Source organism: Cydia fagiglandana, chromosome 13, assembly GCF_963556715.1.
Source record: "Cydia fagiglandana chromosome 13, ilCydFagi1.1, whole genome shotgun sequence".
NCBI lineage: Eukaryota > Metazoa > Arthropoda > Insecta > Lepidoptera > Tortricidae > Cydia > Cydia fagiglandana.
In genome coordinates this window covers 14,377,995-14,400,820 of record NC_085944.1, presented here as the reverse complement: position 1 = coordinate 14,400,820, position 22,826 = coordinate 14,377,995, and the positions used below count along the sequence as shown (strand labels likewise).

Below are 22,826 nucleotides of genomic sequence, written 5' to 3'. Positions count from 1 at the left end.
CAGAAACGGGCCGAATTTGAAACGATGTTTCGTAGAAGAAATTATGCTGGGTAGTGGTAAATTATATGTGGACAGAGTGAAAACAATTTGTGGTGTCTACGTGCTTCTTACAATGATTAATCTTTTAGGACAAGGTTTTCCAATATTTTATTTAAATTAGCTAGCATTAGTCGTAGTGACGTATCGGGCTTCGAATGTTTTCGTCACGTGCCGTCGGGAGGATCGTGTGTACAAATACAAGTGCGTGAATGTTGTAGGGTGTTTGAATTATTTTCGTCATTATCCTTTCCTCATGGCCTTGTAGGCCGGTTACTGCGACAGTTTCGCGATGGCTCCCAGACCGCCCGGTCCTCCGCCGCCTCCTGGTCCTCCGCCGCCGCCGGGGCCGCCTCCGCCGCCTAGTTTCGGAGGTTCGTCGAAGGGAGGTTCGGGAGACAACAGGAATGCCCTGCTTAGTTCTATTAGGCAGGGGGCGAAGTTGAAAAAGACTGTTACAGTGGATAAGAGTGGACCGTATATACCGGGGAAGGTGTCTAGTTCTGGTGGAAGTGCATCTCCAGTTGGCAATGGGGTAAAGAGTGGTGGTATGCAGAATGGTGGCAGCGCAGCGCCGCCGATGTTGGGAGGGCTGTTTGCGGGTGGAATGCCCAAGCTGAGGCCTACTGGTGGCAAATTTGGTGGTAAGTATCTTTATAAAGATAAGATCATGCTAGTTTTAAATTGGTAAAGTTGTTGTCATATAGCCAATGTTTAGTACACCTGGCCGCGTAGCCAAGACGCCAATCGCTTACGCTTCGTAGCGATCGAAACGCAACTGTCACTGTCACACTAATATGGAAGAGTGATAGAGAGACATAATGCTTTTCGTTGTCGAAGCGATAGCGATTGCAACCTTGGCTAGGCCGGCTGTTCCCACAGGAATCTAAAAGTATCTGAAACTTTCATAAAAATTAGGTTTGTGTATGTGGTATTGAAAGGGTTAAGAGTATTTAGGGTATTTGTCCTTGTTTGCCTCCTGTATCAATTTTTAATGCATTATTTTTGCTACTTGTATAATAATAATCTCTCTAACATCTATTGTCTCTAGTTTTTATTGTTTTGAATAATTTATCTGACATCATATAAAAACAATCAAGAGGCCCTTTATATTACCTCGTGCCACCCACCATACATAATTATAGCCAAGGAGGTTAGGATCTTGTTGTATATTGATCTTGTTGTTAATTGGGTTGAATTTCATTTGTTCAAAAATTTTACGAGACAAATGAAATGCTAACTAATATGTTTTTAATTAAGGTTGACATTGCATCGAAACTGAGTGTACATCCTAATGTACATTGGGTGGCACAAGGTTAAATTCTTCAATAATGATATTAATTTTATACTATGAGAATGTGAGTGACTAATTCTCATTTTAGTCTCATTAAAAACCTAATGAGACATAGTAAAAAATCATTATACAAGTTCAAAACTAAACTACCTGTAACTTCGATTATTACCTACCTTTAAACATATCTACATAACAAGTACACACTGATATGATATCTGATATTTAATTACAATATTGATTGTTCTACACTCGGCTGCAGATAAAGGGTAGATTAATGATATCAAGTTATGTTTATTATAAATATTGACTGAGAGGAAGCTGGTTCTGTATTTTATGTTTATGTCTTATGTTTTAGCATTTTATGTTAAATAAAGAAAATATCAGAGTATTTACATTCAAATATCAAATGTAAAACAATAAAATAAATGACCAATTGACACCATTCTCAAACTTTATGTCAGTGGATTCCACCCAGTTGGCATATTTTTATGGGAGAACGAAAATTGTATATACAGCTGACAATAACTTACCTAATTACCTATCAATATACCTATGTGGCGTTCCATGCCTATAGTTCGATTTTTTTAGCATTAGAAAGAACTTCGTAGAAGTAAGCTTGTGGTTCCATATCCGGCACTTTTAGCGGTAATAATTTGAAATAAATTATATGTATTTGACCATGCTACATTAGATAATTCAATAATGATTAACAATTAAAGAGCCTGATAAAAACTGTACGCTTACTTCTGTGGAGTTCTTTCTAATGCTAAAGAAAACGAACTATAAAGGGTCTTTATGCTCCATTGTGATTTGTCTGCTTGTTTGCCTCATATATCATAAAAATTGATTTGATTTTGTACTAAAATATATCAAGCATTTTATTACAAGTAAATAATAAATATGTGTGAGTATTTTTTATTCAATAATATTCATAACTCGTAAATACATATAAAGGTTTTATAATGTAATAATTATGGTAAACTGATGGAAAACCATATCACATTAGGCATAATTATTTCATCCCTAATGGTCATTTGAGGTATTGTTAAATTTGTTAATTTCCTTAAATAGCATGTTATCCTTATGTTATCGCTAAATATCCTCAAATTACTATTAACCAATATCAAAATGTAGTAGACCTTGAAGTCTTCCATCCCCTTCTTACACTATTTCCAGTATCTTTTTAACATTTCCTATAATTTCCTACTTTCAGTTTAGTATAATGTATGATCCATGCATTATGATTAACTCAAGAAAAATATAAATGTTAACAATTGATTGAAGAGCTAGAGGAGGCCTTTGCCAAGCGGCACACTGAGCTTAGAGATATACTCTAACTCAGAACAAAGGGGCTAGATAGATAGAACAATTGATGATGTTTAATTCAATTCAGTTCAATGTACAACTTTAAAAAGTTAATTAAAGTTAATCGAAAATACCTATTAAGATATTTAAGATTTCCATATGCCTACTACCAGCGAAAAGCACATAAATAATTCGTTATTTATGTGCTTTTCGATATATCTCGATTTTGGACAAGCAGAACTTGTGACAGCATGTATGATATAACACGTTACGTATTAGAGATAGGTAAATAATATAGATTGTCAACCACAGTACAAGTGCAAAATGCGCGTCCCCTATTATTGTTGTAAAGTGTCATTCTATGGAACTTGCTTACTATGTAACCAAAAGACAAGTAAATACGTGATTCTTTGACATAATTTTCAATATGGCGTGGCGGTTTGTTTACATAGTTAACAAGTTCTTTAGAATGACACTTTAGATTGCGTAGCGCTCGACGCAGTTAGTGAGGTCTTACATCACTAGTTTGTACCGACCAATTAAGAGGGGAAAACAGCTGTGTTAGTCTTGTTTACACATGATGTTATTTAAAGAATTAAATAACAGCCGAAGAGCCGTGATAGGTAAATATATAGGGTGGCCAGTAATTAATGGATAGCCTTCTAACCACTAAGAAGACACCTTAGGCTGGTCCAGAAAATCGATTTTAAGGTTTAATAAAGCTCCCCCGGTTTTCGAGATATACTTTTGTTTCTAGTGAAACAAGGAACTAAAATCAGAAATCTTGGTGGTTAGAAGCTTATCCATTAATTACTGGGCATCCTATATAATGACATTATTTTGTACAAACGCTCGTTTCGTTTTCGAGCAAAACTTGATGAAATGTCATAATTTCATAGAAGTTTGACGTTTAAAATAACACTTGCACTGCGTGACTTTTTTAAGTCTAACATATTGGTACGGTTTTGTAGCCCGCTATCTTACCTCTTTGCTACCGAAGTTCACGTTATTGACAACATTGCAAACGTTCCAAACTTTGCGTTCCATCAGTCTTGGTTGTCTTTATTGTGTACTCGTCTCTTGTATAATCATATAATTAATGAAATACAATACGATGGCAGTTCGTTAAATACGTAACCTGAATTAAAACGAATAAAACTGGTTACGGGCCCAGATTTCTACAAGATCCTTTGGATCTGATAAGGAGGATCGGACATGTTAACGTGCTCACAAATATTTGAACACCCCTCTATTGAAAAGACATGTAGGTATGTCTATGTCATCATTTTTGGGGTCGTCCATTATTTACTTCATAGGGGTTGCCACACATTTCATAGGAAAAAGGCCTTCACAATTGGCTTGGCATGATATATCAAGCTCCGAAATAAGGTCTCATTTATCGAGAAAAAAATATCTATGAAAAAAAAAATGTTTAGTGCAATCGGAATCTTTGCATACAAATTTCATATTGTTATAAATTATAATATAACCGTAAAGGTCGCGTACGTCTGCAGTACAAACAGCAACACTCCTAACTGTACATCGGTGGACCTTATTACAAAAGGCATAAGGTCCACCGATGTACAGTTAACAGCGTGGGCGATGGTACGAGCGGAACTAATCATTTGCGGTAAACTGGGGCACACAGCACGCAGGATGATAGGATGCGCCTGGGCAATGTCATCTGGCACAAAACGGTGACCCGTCAGGCTAAAGCAGCGGTCGGCAACCTTTTAGCACCCAATTGCCTTGTTAGTAGTTACCGAAGTTGACGCGGGCCGCACTTTGTTAATATTTATGATTTTATCAGACGTTGTCTTTTGTAAATATGACATACAAAATAGCCAGGGGGGCTCGCGGGTCGCAAGTGAGAGTTTCGCTAAGCTAAAGCTATGAACTGGACACACATTCATTGCGTTTCTGTTTCGGATTAAAAAGAACTTCACAGAAGTAAATGCAAGTGATGTGTTTGTATGTTTTTGTAAGCATGAAGTACCAATGAGGCACTGCATGCCGTAAAATTAGTACCTGACTACCTAATTAATAACATGAAACTTATCTGTTTTCATATTCCTAGATCCTTAGATATTAAAATGGCACACACCCACATAAACAACAAAAACCTAACAAAAATTAACGTCCCAATGTTTACCGCGAGCCAAAACAATTTGTTCCAATTTAAACATTAGAAACCTCCCGCAGTGCAAGTGAAAATCGACTGTTCCGTACCATCGTGCACTATTAACTTACAATTGTAAACCTTAAACCAAAGACATAAAGTTCATCAATGGTCAGCAAAGCACAACGGAACTGACAGTTGCCAATGAAGTAGGGCGCGAGGATGCGATTAAGGCTTGGCCACATACAGAGCGCGACGCAGCGCCGCGTCCGCGCCGCGTCCACGCCGCGCGACCGCGGCACATGCTAACAGGTTACCGACGTCAAACAGACTGCGTCCCGCCGGTATCACGCCCCGCTTCTGTCGCGCCCCGCGCCGCGCGGCCCCTTGCGTCCGCGCGGCGCGTGCGCAGCGCTGCGCTGAGCGAACGCGGCGGCCCGCCGCGTCGCGCAAGGTCACATCAGTAGGATCGGACGTTAGGCAGCGAGCGGTGCGCCGCGTTCCCGCGCGGCCGCGCCGCGTTCACGCGCGCCTTGAGGGCGTGTTGAGAGCGTGAGGCCGGCGCGATCGGCGCGCGCCCTGTTTGACCAGGCTTCGCGTCGGCATCACGCGGCGCGGACGCGGCGCTGCGTCGCGCTCTGTGTGTGGCCAAGCCTTAAGGACTTGCGTACCATCACACATTGTTCACTGATCATTCGTAAACCTTATGACGAAGGTATAAGGTTCATCTTCGGTCTGTTAAAAGTGTTGCCTGTGTTTGGTACTACCAACAAAAATATGACCATGGATAGTACTTATGTCCTTGCAGTAAGGCTCACGAACGGGCAGACTATCGAATATGTACCGGTGACTTTGTATGCGTTACGTTTACGACGTTCGAACATTCCATGGGAGGTTAAACGCCCTTTCGCTGCGATTTTATTTTGATTGTACAGTCAGCAGCAGAAGTTGGTAAGCGGGCCAGGTGTTCATAACAAAATGATCTTGAAGCGACTTTATTGTTAAGAGAATAAGAGCGTGTCAAGGTAATTTTGAACACCTCGCCCGCTTAGCAACTTTTGCTGCTGACTGTAGGCATTTTTTGCTCTGTTTGAATTGGCTTATTATTTATTAGAAAAGCTTTGGCTTGTAATTACTGGACAAGAATGAACTGGGTATCACGAACCACGTTCTCAGGTCAAAACTATTATACTACTTGTACACTGGGGGCCTTATGCCTTTTTAGGGTTCCGTACCCAAAGGGTAAAAACGGCACCCTATTACTCAGACTCCGTTGACTGTCCGTCTGTCTGACGCCATGCTGTAGCTCATGAACCGTGATAGCGTGATTGAAATGTTCAGATTATGTATTTCTTCTTTCTATACTAAAAAATACGGAACCAAAACAAACAATCCAAAATCCTCGAATAAAAACCCTTTTATAATAACTTCCCAATCTTTTCAGGAACAACTCCAAACGGTCAGATCAAAACCGAAGCGCCGCGGTTCCCCCCGCCCCAGCCCAAGACCTCGCCGGAACGCAAGCCTGGCAATGTCAACGCGCTCTCAGCAGCGTTATCGGAGGCTTTGGCCTCCAGGGACCAGCAGGCCTCGCAGGTGTCCCAGGCCCCGCCGAGGCCGGCGGTGAAGAGACAGCCGAGCGAGGCCAGGGCGCGGGGGCCGCCGCCGCAGCCGCCGGTGCCGAAACAGATGCCTTTGGTAAGTTTACTTTTAGCAGAACTGTACCTATAGGGCTAGGATGGTCGCTTCTTTTTCGTCCATGCCTGTCATGTATGCAACTTGCATACATGACAGGCATTTGCATAATGCAAGTGCGAAAGTTACGCATAACGGACAGGCTAGCGCCGCTAGTTATGCCTAGATTTAAAATTTAGGCATAACTAGCGATTATTGTTTTACAACTTTGTTTGACAAAAATGTAAGAATTAAAACCAAAATATTCTATTCACTATTTGAAAAATGTAAGAAATGTCTGTGATAATAAATGTGCCATTATTGTCGGTTGTCATAAAGGCTCTATTTCCATATAGCTTCTATTTCAAACCAACCTTGTCCACAATCGACAATGTGGTACCTTTTGGTTGAAAACGTCACAAATAACCTTGCTAGCTTAACACATTTAATGCCAAGGACGTGCAAATAAAGTCTGTAAATACGATTTCTAAATTAATTGAAAAACCGTTTACTGTGCATTAGATTCCCTCTAATCAACTTTACTTGCAATCATGCTAATGTCGTTTTGTAATCGTCGATAAATTAAAAGTACAGCTAATACAGCTGACAAGCACATCTGCAATTTAGAGCAATAAAAAAGGGTTTACTGAAATTTAAACCACTTTGTCTTCAAATGTAAACATAGATTTACATAGCTCTTGATCTTCGACATACGAACGGACCAATTTCACAGAAAAGTAAAAACAGTTTTTTACCCCGTACTACTGCCTCCCAAGATCTGATCATCCCGACAACAATGAATCTTACTAGCATGTACTTAAAGCTCATTTCTAATTACAAATAACATAAGTCCTGTTACCACTAAACACCGCATGAAGTGTTTACAAACCCGCGAAGCTCCCAGGAGCGTCTAAAACGAGATTAGAGTCATGCTTAATCCTTTTATAGGACCTTATGGTCTGGGCTGTAAGGTTTAAATTTGCACGCTTATTTTAAGCCTTCGATGTGCATTCTACGGGTGATATCGAACGATTGACATTGTGCAAGTGGTTTATATTTAAAAGCCCCGTGTTAGTTTGGAACTGAACAAAATCTATATTTAAAGCATTTAGCTAAATCGCTCTCTTGCATATGCAAGCGATAGCGAGGTTCTTGGTAGAACCTCAGGTCTATAACCGCGAAAATCGAAGTTCGCAAATTGCGGGGATTTTTTCTCTGTCACTCTAATTTCGCCTTCGTTGGAGTAAAAGAGAAAGATTCCTGCAATTTGCGCATTTCGGTTTTCGCGGTACCCGCTCTGCAATGAATACGGGTGCATTCAGGTGCGATGTCAACGGCATATGCAAAATATTATATTTTATTATACAGGGTGTCCCAGAATTCGATGTCAAGCCGTAAACGGATGATAGACCAAGTCATAACAGTTATCATAAAAATACAAAAAAAAATCCAAGTCATGTTCTTTAAAAAAAATGGTCACTTTAAAAATTCACTAAAAAATCCACATCCTGTAATTATTCAAGATTACACAATAATAAAAAATTTAGAATAATTATGGAATTTGTAGTAACAAGAGTTAAAGAACCATTACAGGATGTGGATTTTTTAGTGAATTTTTAAAGTGACCATAATTAAAAAAAAAAATGAGTTTTTTTTGTATTTTTATGATAACTGTTATGACTTGGTCTATCATCCGTTTACGGCTTGACGTCGAATTCTGGGACACCCTGTATAGTGCAGTAACAGGGCTAGTCTGTGTTTAGATAACGATAGCGATAGTGATCGCGGTCACTATACAGTCGCCATCAGATATATCGGAGCGGCCAAGGTGTTCACAATATCTGAACATGCACTCTAGCGTCCTGACATTAGAGGCGTGTTCAGATATTTGTGAGCGTCTTGACCGATCCGATATATCTGATGGCAACTATACATATCAGTCTTACTATTCAGTTTATTTTTAACTGATTCAATTGGTGTGTGGAGAGTAAAAATACTAAAAACATATAATGATGAAAGAGAAGGCCTCTAATCAGGTGGACGAACTGATTAAGAATTCAAAGAACTTGGCCTAGGTCCAGCTGTGGGGGTCTTGGATGATATTGATGATGAGAATGATTATTGATTATGCATGATAGAAATATTATTGTTTTTGTTAGTTTTCGATAATTGACGACTTTTCTCGTCTTCTAGTTGTACGATATGTACGTCAATTCCAAAATCCCAAGCAAACTCTTGGTTTTGTAAAATGAATAGAAAATGAACCATTCTAAACAAAATTATCAACAAGAATCTCCATGCAATAAACAACAAAAGAATGAAATATAGGTATGTGTTGCCTAAAATGCTCAAAATAGTGTTACTGTTGCGCCTTTGTGAGATTTCGTTTAAATTAAGCCTATGAAAGCGCGACGTGTATAAAATTCCAGAATCGAGTGAAAACCGGAGATCATTCTGTGCATTTTGTTTGAAACAGTAGGAATGCTTTACTTTACTATGGTTAGAAAATAGATTTTATTGGCACTAAAAGTTGTTGCTTGTAAACATTCTAAGAAGAAATTTATTCTAGTAAGAATTTTAAATCATTTAACTGCTAGGTCTGAAATCAGTACCTACTATTAATATGTATTATTTCATTTAGAAATTCCTAATTTGTTAAAAATTACGCAATGCGTAATTCGACAAAGAATCAATATAATAATATAATTAAGTAATGTAAGTCGTAAATATATTATACAAAATATTACTGTATCTGCATACGTATTTAAAAAGCAGTCTAAAATAAGCCGCTAATTTAGCATCTTTGAATTTTTCGTAAGCCGGGGTTTTGAATACCGATGTGAAAACGAAAATTTAACCAGAAAGTATCTCATTTGCTTACATATTACGTAATTTCTATTGTCATCGAATAAAACTTGAAAAATCATTAACATAAGCCACCGATCGTAAATTAAGAAGATAATATCCGAACGCACGAAAGAGTTCGAGTTCGCCCACACGCGGCCGAAAACGCAAAAATATCCTTAGCGGGAGTGTGGCGTCATCCTCTCTGTGGGAGTTTGGGCTTTCGATATAATATAACCTTGCATTTGTCTGTTTAAGAAAAATGCACGTGTACTCTTTGTATAACATCAAAGATAAGCACATTCACCTCCAATAAAATTTTGCAAGGAAGCGCGCAAAATTTTGTGTTAAGGGGCCCACTGATTAACAGTCCGCCGGACGGTACCGGCCTGTCAGTTGTTTGGAACTGTCAAAATTTTGTTCTAACTGACAGGCCGATACCGTCCGGTGGACTGTTAATCAGTGGCCCCCTTAAGACTACTGTCGTAGGGTCGGCTACGGCGATCGATTACCTGGTATTAAAATGGAAATATGGATTGCAACGTGCGTTATTGCTATTAAGAGGGATTCTTGTAATTTCATTACTTTCAATTGTATCTTACTCGACGTCGTTTTGTGCACTAAAAAGACATGGAGTGAATTTTGATATGATTGCGTTATACATACCTTGTTAAAATATTTTAAAATAATCTTGCTGGTCAGTCGTCGTCCTGCTTGCTCTACGGCCACATCTCAAAATTTATGATTATTGGAGATTAAATAAATTAAAAATAATAAAGTTAAGTTTCCTTTAAAAATGTTGATGCCTATAAGGCCCACTTGCACTATTCCACTAACCCGGGGTTAACCGGTTAAACCTGGAGTTACCATGGTTACCAGTACAATTTGACACTAGGTTAATGGTTTAACCGCTTAACCACAGGTTAGTGGGATGGTGTAAGTGGCCCTAAGTGGCAGTATTGCAGGCACGAAACGCAGTGTCCAACGATGACAACTTTAGGGCTACCGCCAATACCGAAATTCGTCAATTGCGGGGATTTTTCTCTGTCACTCTAATTACGCCTTCATTGGAATAAAAGAGAAAGATCCCCGCAATTTGCGAATTTCGGTTTTCGCGAAAGCCGCCCTGGGCAACAGCGCTGTCCTAGATTGAAATTGTAGAAATGTATTTGGAATCATCCAAAAAATTTTCGTCTTCACTATATCTGTCACAAAACACATGACTATCTTTCTTTATCGATAGATACGGTTATCTGTGTATTTCGCTGTTTTAGTCATTGCGCCCAGCACCGCATATAAGTATAGGAAAATAAAATACACTAAATGCCAATTACCATCCTTATGTTATCGACGATTATTTATATCTCACATTGTACCTTTGATGTTTTTTTAGTATAACATGTACTTAGTATTTGCGCGATTGTGTTTTGTAGTTTTGTAGTTTGTTCAAAATGTGGACACCTGAATATTCATTGATAACAAGGGTATGTTTTATTTTTTCTCTTCTGCTAAGTTTGTGCTAGTGGCGCCTTCTACGCAGAATCGGCAGAGTTTGGCGTAATGTTTCCTATTAGAAAGCAGTACAAATGTCGCACTGATTTCTTACAGCTAAGTCTGGAAAGGGCTTTAGGCCCATACATCCCATTACCTAATCAATTCCTTATTTCATCGAGATATTTTTTATAAATATCTCGGCTAAGATACGATATGGATTAGATATTTCAGTGTCAAAAGTGACGTTTTTGTTTGAAGAAACGTCACATTTGACACTGACGTATCTAATTCATATCGTATCTTAGCCGAAATATTTGACGTATCTTAAAGTCCGAATCGGGCCGTCAGATGTGTATTTTTTTTAGTACAGCTGCCAGTATAGGAAGGAAAAGTAAATTAACCATTGTCCGCAAACCACAAGTACTTTGTATTGTATTATTTTATACTATTGACGTAAAATATACGTAAATTGGTTTCTAGGTATTAATGGTTATGACTATTCTTACTTCTTGTCTAAAGCGGTGATGCATCTTCCTGGTTCCTTGTATTGTAAAGAGTTTGTAGTTAGTACTCAATAATTGCATACTAATAGTGACTAATAATTAATAAATATACTAGTTCGCATGCGTCAAAATCTAAGCATAATTAAAACGTACCCCAAACGGTAAATTAAACTATTATTTTTTTATTAATAAATAAATAAATATTATAGGAAAATTGAAAGAGCGCAACGTTCGGTGCTGAAAGTAATGTTCAAAAAACCTTTCCGTTTTCCAACTGCTGATCTCTTTGCTCAAGCTAAAGTTCTGTCTGTTCGTCAACTTTTTACACAAAATTTGCTTGCAAACACATAAATCGTCTAAATTATTAAAGGACTATAATAATTTATGACAAAAACGCGTTTTCAATTTACCCATTCCAAGAGTAAATTCAGCATTTGGCAAACGTTTTGGAGATTGCATCAGAGCGTCTACATACAATGCAATAAACAAACTATGTAAGCTCAGGGATTGCACTCAAATGGAAGCGAAAAAAACCGGGCAAGTGCGAGTCGGACTCGCGCACGAAGGGTTCCGTACCATAATGCAAAAAAAAAACAAAAAAAAAGCAAAAAAAAAACGGTCACCCATCCAAGTACTGACCACTCCCGACGTTGCTTAACTTTGGTCAAAAATCACGTTTGTTGTATGGGAGCCCCATTTAAATCTTTATTTTATTCTGTTTTTAGTATTTGTTGTTATAGCAGCAACAGAAATACATCATCTGTGAAAATTTCAACTGTCTAGCTATCACGGTTCGTGAGATACAGCCTGGTGACAGACGGACGGACGGACGGACGGACGGACAGCGAAGTCTTAGTAATAGGGTCCCGTTTTACCCTTTGGGTACGGAACCCTAAAAACTACTTTTCATACTGCTGCACTGCACTCACAAAATTATGCCGAGACAGAAGCCATATTTGACAGGATTTAGTTTCAATGTAGTGTCTAGGGTTAGCCTTAGTTTATAGTTTAGATTAGGTACTAGTCGTAAGTAGTTTCTTACTAGATGTTAGAATAATTGTAACAACTCTGATATTTAATTGTAATTTGGTTTTCCACGATACAGGCATTGCCTAGTGCGGAGACCCCTGGTATATCTGTAACCTCTGCTGAATTAAATGATCTTTATTCTTATTCTTAGGACATTCTTACACAGTACACAGATTGACTAAGTCCCGCAGTAAGCTCAAGAAGGCTCGTTTTGCGGGAACGCAAACACCGATATATATAATATACAAAAACTTAAATATATAGAAGACATCTATGACAGGTACAAATATCTATCACACAAATAAATGCCCTTACCGGGATTCGAACCCAGGGCCATCGGCTTCACATGCCACTAGGCCAGACCGGCCGTCTAATTAATATGACCAGAGACCGTAGAGCCATAGATTGTATAAGAATTTGACAGCTGAAGAAGATGGCTCTGTACGGTGCGTGTATTGTGTTCCCATTTGTCCACGCCCCACGTGACCGCCGTCATACATGAGGCGGGGACAAACGGGAATGATTTGTCCCTATAAGCGCGTATTCCCATCTGTGCCGTACAGTGCCAATATATTTTGTGGCAACTGCATTGCATAAGGGGGAGGCCTATGTTCAGCTGTGGACGTCTTATTGCTGAGATGATGATGATGATGAATTGCCAAACGTATGAAATTTGACAACCAGGGTTACTCCATAATGATTGGAGCCGTACAGCGCCATCTACTTTAACTGTCGAATTCAAATAACTAATAAATGTATTTTCTTTCTTTCTTTCTTTCTTTTCAAAGCACGAATTTGTGTAATCTCTTATTTTCCCTTAATTAAAAATAAATAGTTCCTAAAACCCCTCCTACCAAATGAAATCCGTCAAATGACAATAAAAAACCGTCGTCAAACAAAATCAAGTTTCTTTATTACGACTGTGTTGGAGTTACGTCACTAAGTTAATAACGAAACCGCTATAAAATGCAGCTAAGTCAAGCTATTATAGTTTCTATAGAAACGAAATAAGAGCGTTCACATCGCCTTTGTTTAGCCGTAGCATCTAAACCGGTAAAGCTAATTAAAAATAATTACCAGAGAACTGATTATCGCAATCTCGTATCCTAGCGAAACGCTATTAAAGCATAATGGACTTTATTACGAGCTGTTTAAGTATCATTTAAGATAACCAGACAACAATCTGATTTTCTTAACGGTCATAGGTCGTAATGTTTGTCGTTTGGCAGTTAACAAACAAATTTTAGTACACATTGATTGTCATGTGAAATAATAGTACATTACTACAGAGGCCGGGACGAAAGGGGTTGCCGGCCGAAGACATATAGACGGCCGAGCGAAGCGAGGCCGGATAGGTCTGAGCGCGGGCAGCCCCATTTCCCGCCGAGGTATGTATAGTGCTTTTCTCAAACATGCAATGAAATAAATAAAATAAAAAATCCACGAAACCCGAGTTTTATTTATACAAAAAACTAAAAGTAAACTACACCCAAAATATAACCAACACGTACCTATATCATTATCACGCGTATGTTTTACACGAGTCGTGTATTTTTACTACCCGTATATTTTCATGTATCTTTGATTTTTTCGCCTTGTATCCGTCTGACTGTCGTTTTCGTCACATAAGTTTACATAGTCTTTCATGTTGATATCATCATGTTTCACATACATCGTTGCTTTATGCATGGAGTAAATAAGTATAATTTCCACAGTGTTGACGAATTTGTAGTTACATTCATTTAAAATATGCCACAAAACTGTTTCTAATAAACTGTAAGCCATTTTTCTTAGTTTCTCAAATAATAAAATTGCCATAAGCAACCATATACATACTTCGTCTTACACTTGGCGGCAGAGGCAGCAAGTTATTTAAAATCAATTCTGCTTACGCTGCCAATTCCAACACCTACGATTACAATTAATATTAATTTCATTATTTCGTCGGAACTCATATTAAAGTAAAAAAATCAACAACACACCATATTAAATCCAATAAAACAGAATAAAAAAATTTCAACTTTACCTCCATAACATTTAAAAAAAAATTACTACGCGTGTTTGAGTAGACCTTTTTACCGCTAAAGTTTAGATGAAATATTTTAAATGTTTTTATTTGTGTAGTTAAATTTATAATTTAAAATTATGGAATTTGATTAATAAGGTATTATTTATTAAGTTCATGTTGATTTTATACAAATTATAGCAAACATTGTTTTTTGTTTTTTTTTTTATAGGCGTAGTGGCAGAGTGTCATTACGAACCATAAAGCAAATACAGCCTCTATTTTTTTTAATGGATGAATGCCACGATGCTGTGTCACAAATATCTGTGAAATGAAAATTAAAAAAGAGGACTTTGCCGGCCTAGGCCTGCAAGATGTGTATGAAATTCCATTAACGACCTTTTGTCCTAGCCGCACCTGAAACGTCATACTTCGCAGCCTATTATAAGGAACATAACATCAATATTTCATTGCATGTTTGAGAAAATATGAATATTTAACATACTACGAATGTTTACAATCGAAAACCATCCCGTCCCGTTTCGTCCCGTTTTTAGGGTTCCGTACCCAAAGGGTAAAACGGGACCCTATTACTAAGACTTCGCTGTCCGTCCGTCCGTCCGTCCGTCCGTCCGTCCGTCCGTCCGTCCGTCCGTCCGTCCGTCCGTCCGTCCGTCTGTCACCAGGCTGTATCTCACGAACCGTGATAGACAGTTGAAATTTTCACAGATGATGTATTTCTGTTGCCGCTATAACAACAAATACTAAAAACAGAATAAAATAAAGATTTGAATGGGGCTCCCATACAACAAACGTGATTTTTAACCAAAGTTAAGCAACGTCGGGAGTGGTCAGTACTTTGATGGGTGACCGTTTTTTTTTGCTTTTTTTTGTTTTTTTTTTTGCTTTATGGTACGGAACCCTTCGTGCGCGAGTCCGACTCGCACTTGCCCGGTTTTTTTAAGTTTCGATTGTCGTTTTCTACTAACGATTGTCATCTTGGCCCCATTGGGTAAATGTAAACACACCTATCTTTGAGCACGTTTGTAGCTAAACTCGGTATACGATTAGCCCCGCGATACCCCAATTCCCCAGTTTCGGAACCGACTGTACAGTCACCTGCAATAATATGTTACACAACGAAAGCCGCAAAAATATCTGAAACGATCTTATTTGTACAGCTATAAGAGCGTGTCACATATTTATGCGGCCTTCGAAAAGTAACATATTATTGCAGGTGACTGTACCTACTCGTATGTGGGGTTCGAAGTTGAGATGCATGTTTTTGTTTCGGATCAACCAGGGTTGCCAACTCCAATTTTTTTTTACCCCTGAGCTCAACTTAAAAACCCCTAAAACTGTACTAAATTATTTTGGAAAACCCACTAAATAAAAAATAAAATAAATTATTACCTATAGATTTTCCAAATATAGAACATTATTATCATTTTCAACCGGTTCGACATTTTAATGATCATACATATGAACGTTATACATAGATGGTCAAGAAAATCTTGTCAGTAGAAAAAAGCGCGAGATTCAAATTTTCTATGAGACGATATCCCTTCACGCCTACATTTTTTCAAACTTTTGCGCACTTTTCTAAACACCCTAAAAAAACCACTAAAAATATTTAGCCCCTAAAAAAACCCCTAGCTGGTTTATTTCCCCCTAAAACCACTAAGTTGGCATCCCTGGGATCAACTTTGACTACGACTTTCAGTGTTGGTTGCTATCGGCTTTTCTGGTATTACAAGCTTTTATTTAGTTTCACCTGACCGTTGTCTGTCTGTGTGTAATCAAATCTTGCAAGTTAAATTTGATCCACTTCCCGGTTTCCGATTGAGCTGAAATTTTGCATACATATGTAAGTCGGGTGACAATGCAATATTATGGTGTCATCGAGCTGATCTGATGATGGAGACCGGAGGTGGCCATAGGAACTCTGTGATAAAACAGCGAAACCTAATTGTGTTTGGGGTTCTTAGAATTGTCTCGATGAGTATTAGTTCCCAAGTAAGTAAGTGTAAGTCCCCAATCCGCATTGGGCTAGCGTGGGGACTATAGCCCAAGCCTTCTCGCGCATGAGAGGAGGCCTGTGTTCAGCAGTGATACGTATATAGGCTGAAATGATGACGATGATGAGTATTAGTTGCCTGTGAAATAAAAAGTACAGTCGGCGATAAAAGCTTGTACCAAAAATGAAATTTTTGCCAAAATCTTATTTTGAGCCTAACATGGAAATGCATTCATTCATTTTGTAAGTCGGTACAGTCGCCATCAGATATATCGGAGTGGCCAAGGTGCTTACAAATATCTGAACACGCTTCTATTGTCAGGGCGTTAGTGTGCGTGTTAGATATTTTAGCACCTTCGCCGCTCCAATACATCTGATGGCGACTGTTCTCATTGAATTTCATGTGCCCATTGAAAGTGATCATGTGCCCCTTTAGCCCAAAGTAACCCTTAAGTACTTGTACTATGGGCACTGCCCTACCCTAAGGGTGCTATTCCACCTGTCCAATGTCATTGCGTCTCACTCTCTCAGCAAAATGCGAGACGTAATACACATTGGACAAAGAAGTATAGGCACAGAATAAATAATAGTACTAAATACAGAAGAGTCACTCTCTAACAAAACGCGTCTGTTACGATCTGCACAGATATGGCCGCTAGGTGGCGACAGCGCTACGCGCGGCTTATGGCAAACCCCAAAATTGGGGTCGAACGGATGTACTTTTAGCTACCTGTAGCAAAGCGACGAAATCGCCGAGTGAGACACGCCTGGTATAGGTGGAATGTCTTCCTATTGGATTTTTTTGCACATTTACTCTCTGTGCCCCCTTACTAATTAAACTGTCAATATTTTGATAACCAATGTATAGATAACCTAGGTATTGTATGTCAGATGTCAATACCCACTCAATACCATAATTATGTGAACTCCCATCACCGCACAGATCTTACTTAATAAAAGGCGTGGGACGAAATAGCATGGCGCCATTAACCCACTAGATTTCAATCAGTTCACTGATTTTGAAACTGTGACATTACGCTTGGTCTACAAATTGATAAAAGATAGAGATAATCGACAGTTCTGTCCTCCTCTGAGCTTTTCAATGGAGATATCGGAGACATTATATAGTCCTCCGCATCGATTTCGATGATGGCGAACTCAGCAATCAAGGGTTTTTCCTCTTATGGCTCCTCTACAGGATGGGCCAACGCCGGCCACTCCAAGGGTAGAATGAGATAGCAATATCACTTGCTCCCTCTAACGCATAAATGCGTCCCTTGGAGTGGTCGGCGTTGGCCCATCGTGTAGAGGATCCATTATGAGCGCTTATGTGGCTGGCCAGGCCAAACTTGTTCTTAAAAACTCTGTCACATTCACGGCAGTAGAGTTGACCGGCTGTGTTGTACGTATACACGTAGGAGGCCTTTTAGGTCTTTCCTTGGAGACACTATGTATTAGGTAGGGACATTAATTCCTCTTATCATAAACTTTTCCGGCGTTTTGTAGAACTTCAAAACAACATTGAGGGCCTACCGTGGACATCAAAATCAAAATTCGTTAGCTACTTCTCTATCACTTATGTATATTTGAGCAATAAAGAGGCAGATAACTAAGGTTTAAAATTTCATAGTATGCCCCCAAAATGTTTTTTGTGACATTTTATGAAAGGAAATTGTTATGAGAACACTCAACATAGTATTGGTTTTCTTTGTCTGCACATTATTTGCAGATTATGAAATGATTACTAAATGCTTGCACGTCACTTATCAGTTATTTAAGTAGGTATTACTACGCCGGAACGCGAGATAAGATTAGGAAAATACGCGAGATGCTGCAAACTTCATATCGTGTTGGTAGAAAGAATAGAAATAATTTTAGATTATACTATTCTATAGTACAATCTCACACTTGAGGGTACCGAAGAAAGACCGGGCAAAGTGGAGAAGATTGAGCAGGAATGCGGAGTGGCGCTAGGCCGGGAAAACGCTATAGTTCGTTTTTTTTAGCATTAGTAATAAGGTAAACAATCTTGATGTGTCTTTTAATTAAAAAAACACATTTTAAAAATAAGTTACGGCAAATATGTAACAATTATGAATCTAATACGATCATTTATATTCTTCTGCTTTCATAAGTAATCGTTTTTGATTTTTAAAAAGCGTTTTTCAATTAAAAGACATGTCAAGATCGCTTACCTTCTTGCAAGTTCTTTCTAATGCTTAAAAAAAACGAACTGTAGGTTGAAGAAGAAGACTATTCTATCTATCTATATATTCTATCTATCTCTATAAGATAGATAGAATAGTCTTCTTCTAGTCTTCTTTAAACGAGCAATTCTCGTATAAGTATATATTTTGGGGTCTCGGAAATTGCTCTAACGATTTCGGTGAAATTTGTTATATGGGGGTTTTCGGGGCCGAAAAATCGATCTAGCTGGGTCTTATCTCTGGGAAAACGCGCATTTTTGAGTTTTTATATGTTTTCCGCGCAAAACTCGGTCTCCCAGATATTTCTATTCAAACTCAGATGGTACGGTGGTTTATAACACCACTGTGTTTATCTGATACGTTATTTTCGTCTTTGTTGATAATAGTGATATGGCATCTTTGTTTAATGACTAACGCTAAAACAGATGTCTTCACACCCGAATTCAAGTCGTTAACTGTCTGACTCATTTTTGACACTTTTTAATCGTTTGAGTCCTCGCTTAAGAAATTAGGATAATTACTTGTCCAGTTATGAGTTTAACGCGGTCGCGTTGTATATCAGCCGACGTCAACTAAAGCCGACCTTTTGTAACTGAATAAAACTCCCGTGGGACTTAAACAATAGCCCGACCGGTGTTTTGGTTTTGGGATAAAAATCATGTTTCAACCAAAGGGTCGGTTTCGGCTAAAATACTGCCGAATCTTTCGGCCGAACTTACAAATACATGAATGGCACATAATACCTCACTCCAGACCAGGCAATACCTACACTAGTGTCCCGTGTTCGATTCTGGCCCTGTACCAACTTGTGTTTTATGCATATGCAGTTCCGATAACAATTTATTACGGCAAAACATGAATCGATGTTCTAGATCTACTTGCTATACATAACATAAGAGACCTTGTATTTTTGTTTATTGCATCGAAAAGTATATATTCGAACGTTTAATTCCTTATTATTTCCAGTTTTTTGCATGCATTCAGAAAAAAATCACTATCCTATCCTTAAGGACTCATTTAGACGGCGCGCGAACTCGCTTGCGATTTTAGTTACATTGCGGACCATTAACATAAGCCCTAACTTAGAATTCATACGAACGCTACCCACTAGATTTTTCTGAAAGGTTTTAAGCCGATCGAGGCTTTATTTGGCACTGTATTTTTAAGCCAAATCATGGAATACCATCCGATCAAATCGGCTTCCTAGAATTTCCAGAAGGATTAAAAGCTTAGCGTCCGTTTCGTAAGCGACTATGATGGCACGCTATACGGAACTGAGAGCATACCGCGAACCACGTTCGACGTGTTGCCTCTTTGTCGCTCTTGTAATTTCGCATACGTAAGTGTGACAGGGAGGCAATACGTCGAACGAGGTTCGCGGTGGGCCACCTGAGAGCCTACATTTGGTTTGTTCGTCTATTTCTCTCTATCGCTCGAATACTTATGCAAGAGCGATAGAGAGGTAGATAACGTAATTTATATCTCTCTCAGCAACGTTTCAACGTAATCCGGTTGTGTGCAGTGCACTAATTGCCATGCCTTTGTTAAGGGTAAACGTGACCTGGCGATATGCCAATCCGAAAACTTCGATTTCGAGACTCCGGTATCGACCTCTTAAATGTAACTTATTTAATTCATGTTCGTTAAATAATGAGTTTTATTGGTAGCTTGCGCTTGTCACCGGCGAGCGAGATGCTTGTGTAATTGTTCCCTGTCCCTAAAACTTGCAATTTTGTAAATGTGTCTGAAAAAAATATACGTCAGTGTAAAATTTTACTTGTAAGATTCCTCGGCTACATCATTAGCCATTTTACTGAAAATAAATAAAGATTAGACACGTATTTGTGATTATTCTCTGTCGAGCCGATTTAAGGGGCCCACAGATTATCAGTTCGCCGGACGATATCGGCCTGTCAGTTAATCGTAGGTGACAGTTCCGAACAACTGACAGGCTGATATCGCCCGGCGAACTTGGTAATCTGTGGGCCCCTTTAATCTTTTAAGGTTTTGGTTCGAGCCCTTGCAAATATGTGACGTTTTCGAGCTAAAGACCACATTCTCGCTTATATACCATAAGGACGAAATTTGCTAGTATCTGCATACGAATAACCCGTCAGAGCATCCTTACGGCAAGCGAATCTTTTCGTGGCAATTGTCCTTGATTAAAACGAGTAAAAATTAAATATAAAAAACCGGACACGTGCGAGTCGGTCTCGCCCACCGAGGGTTCCGTACCGTGCCGCTATAACAACAAATAGTAAAAATATTTGTTGTCATAGCGGCAACATAAATACATCATCTGTGAAAAGTACAACTGTTTAGCTATCACGGTTCATGAGATAGAGCCGGTGACAGACAGACGGACAGTGGAGTCTTAGTAATAGGGTCCCGATGGTTTTACCCTCTGGGTACGGAACCCTAATAACTACTATTTTTCGTTAGCCCCTGTTAGAGTGCTGAACGGGATCCTATCTCGTCGCATAATAATTGATTGTCATAATGTAATGTTACGCATAAAACTTTTTTCGCATATTTTTTCTCCAGCTGAAATAGAAAGTATATTCGAAAATATTTTGCATAGGTTGTGTAGAATATGGTAGGTTAGGTTAGGTTTGTGTTATAATTTTTCAGTACAATAACAATTATGCGAAATGAGTTTTATGCGTAACTTTACATTAGGACAATTAATTATTATGCGACCCAATATGGACCCGTGCTGAACATATAGTATGGGGAATCTAACGCTACGTCTTACGTAGGCGAACAACGCGCGAACGCGGCGCGGCGCGGCGCGGCGAAATCAATCCTTTGATGCCCATAGAAGTGTCCTACGTAAGCGATCTCGTTGCGAACGCGGTGCGGCGCGATTTGCACGCGAATGTCAGGCGGCGCGGCGCGGCGCGGCGCGGCGGCGGCCGCTTTCGCCGCGCCGCGCCGCGCCGCGTTCGCGCGTTGTTCGCCTACGTAACGCTACGTCTTACGTAGGCGAACAACGCGCGAACGCGGCGCGGCGCGGCGCGGCGAAATCAATCCTTTGATGCCCATAGAAGTGTCCTACGTAAGCGATCTCGTTGCGAACGCGGTGCGGCGCGATTTGCACGCGAATGTCAGGCGGCGCGGCGGCGGCCGCTTTCGCCGCGCCGCGCCGCGCCGCGTTCGCGCGTTGTTCGCCTACGTAAGACGTAGCGTAAGACGTAGCGTAAGCAGTTAAGCACCCGTCGCATAAGGTGTTTGGTGACTTTAGTAGTACTAGGATTGTCATTACAAAGTAATACAAAGACATTGTTTTTCGAGCGACGATAAATATTAGTCATTGCTGGCGGCCCTGAATATTAATGCACAATGATTCATTCGCGAGATGATCGCTATTTTATACGATAGCTTACATGGGACAATGGAATTGTATGGTTGATGACATCTCTCTATTGGTAGGGCCTTGTCTCTAGCAGAATATATTGTATGGCATCTCCTTTGTGTTTCACAAATTCTCAACGTCATGCCACAAGATTCTAACAGATGACGTTAGTATAGCCAATGAAGCGCCATACATCATCCTATATCGCGCTGAGTTCGAAATGTCATGTAGTTACTATAAACGCAACTCCTAACAAACTCTTTAACAATTGAGTGGTATACTACGGTGTCAGCACCCCCTCTGAAATATATGTAACGGTGCGTATAACGAAACGTTACATTATCAACCTTCATACTAATTCTGGCACCATGCAAATTCTAAATTCCCTTTTCAAATTCAAACCCTATTCCAAATTCCTCCGTCCTCGAGGTGTGTTATTCACGATGAATTTGTATGAAGTTCATCAGAAGGATCAACACTATTGGTGCGAACTTGGTTCTTACGTAAGAACGCGGCGGGGGTCAAAACTGACATAAATCGTCTTACCTGAAATGAATAGCGCAATAACTAAATTGAGTGATTTGTACGGAAATACTGCCTACATATTAACACAAGACTGATTACCAAATAAATTTAAGTAAATTAAGCGATTTTCACGGAAATACTGCCTTAACTGCCGCGAGTCTGACAAATAGTAACCTAACAATGTGTCGTTACTTACTAAAAGGGCTTTCACCATGAACTCTTGCTAGTATCATTCAAACTCCTTACATAAAAGTAATATTATCTATGCAAATTATTTAGCACATAGTACGTTCTCGATCCGAAAAGCAGACTTTTGTTTGGCTCAGGTCTGATGTTCACAAAGCTTTGCCAAGCGCTCACCTTTAGCTAACCACGATAAGAATGATTTTCGATTTAGGCACAGTTGTTTTGAATCTCGA

The 22,826-nt window shown here is 39.3% G+C and overlaps 1 protein-coding gene across 1 annotated transcript in view; it reads left to right on the top strand.

Annotated features, from left to right (window-relative positions):
- The window catches only part of LOC134670352 (WAS/WASL-interacting protein family member 3-like), a 46,261-nt gene continuing 23,435 nt past the window's right edge, over positions 1-22,826 (top strand). Inside the window, exons 1-2 of the mRNA XM_063528170.1 lie at positions 1-680; positions 6,199-6,452. Coding sequence (XP_063384240.1) covers positions 329-680; positions 6,199-6,452 — 606 coding nt within the window. The 5' untranslated portion in view covers positions 1-328. The remainder of the gene's footprint in view (positions 681-6,198; positions 6,453-22,826) is intronic.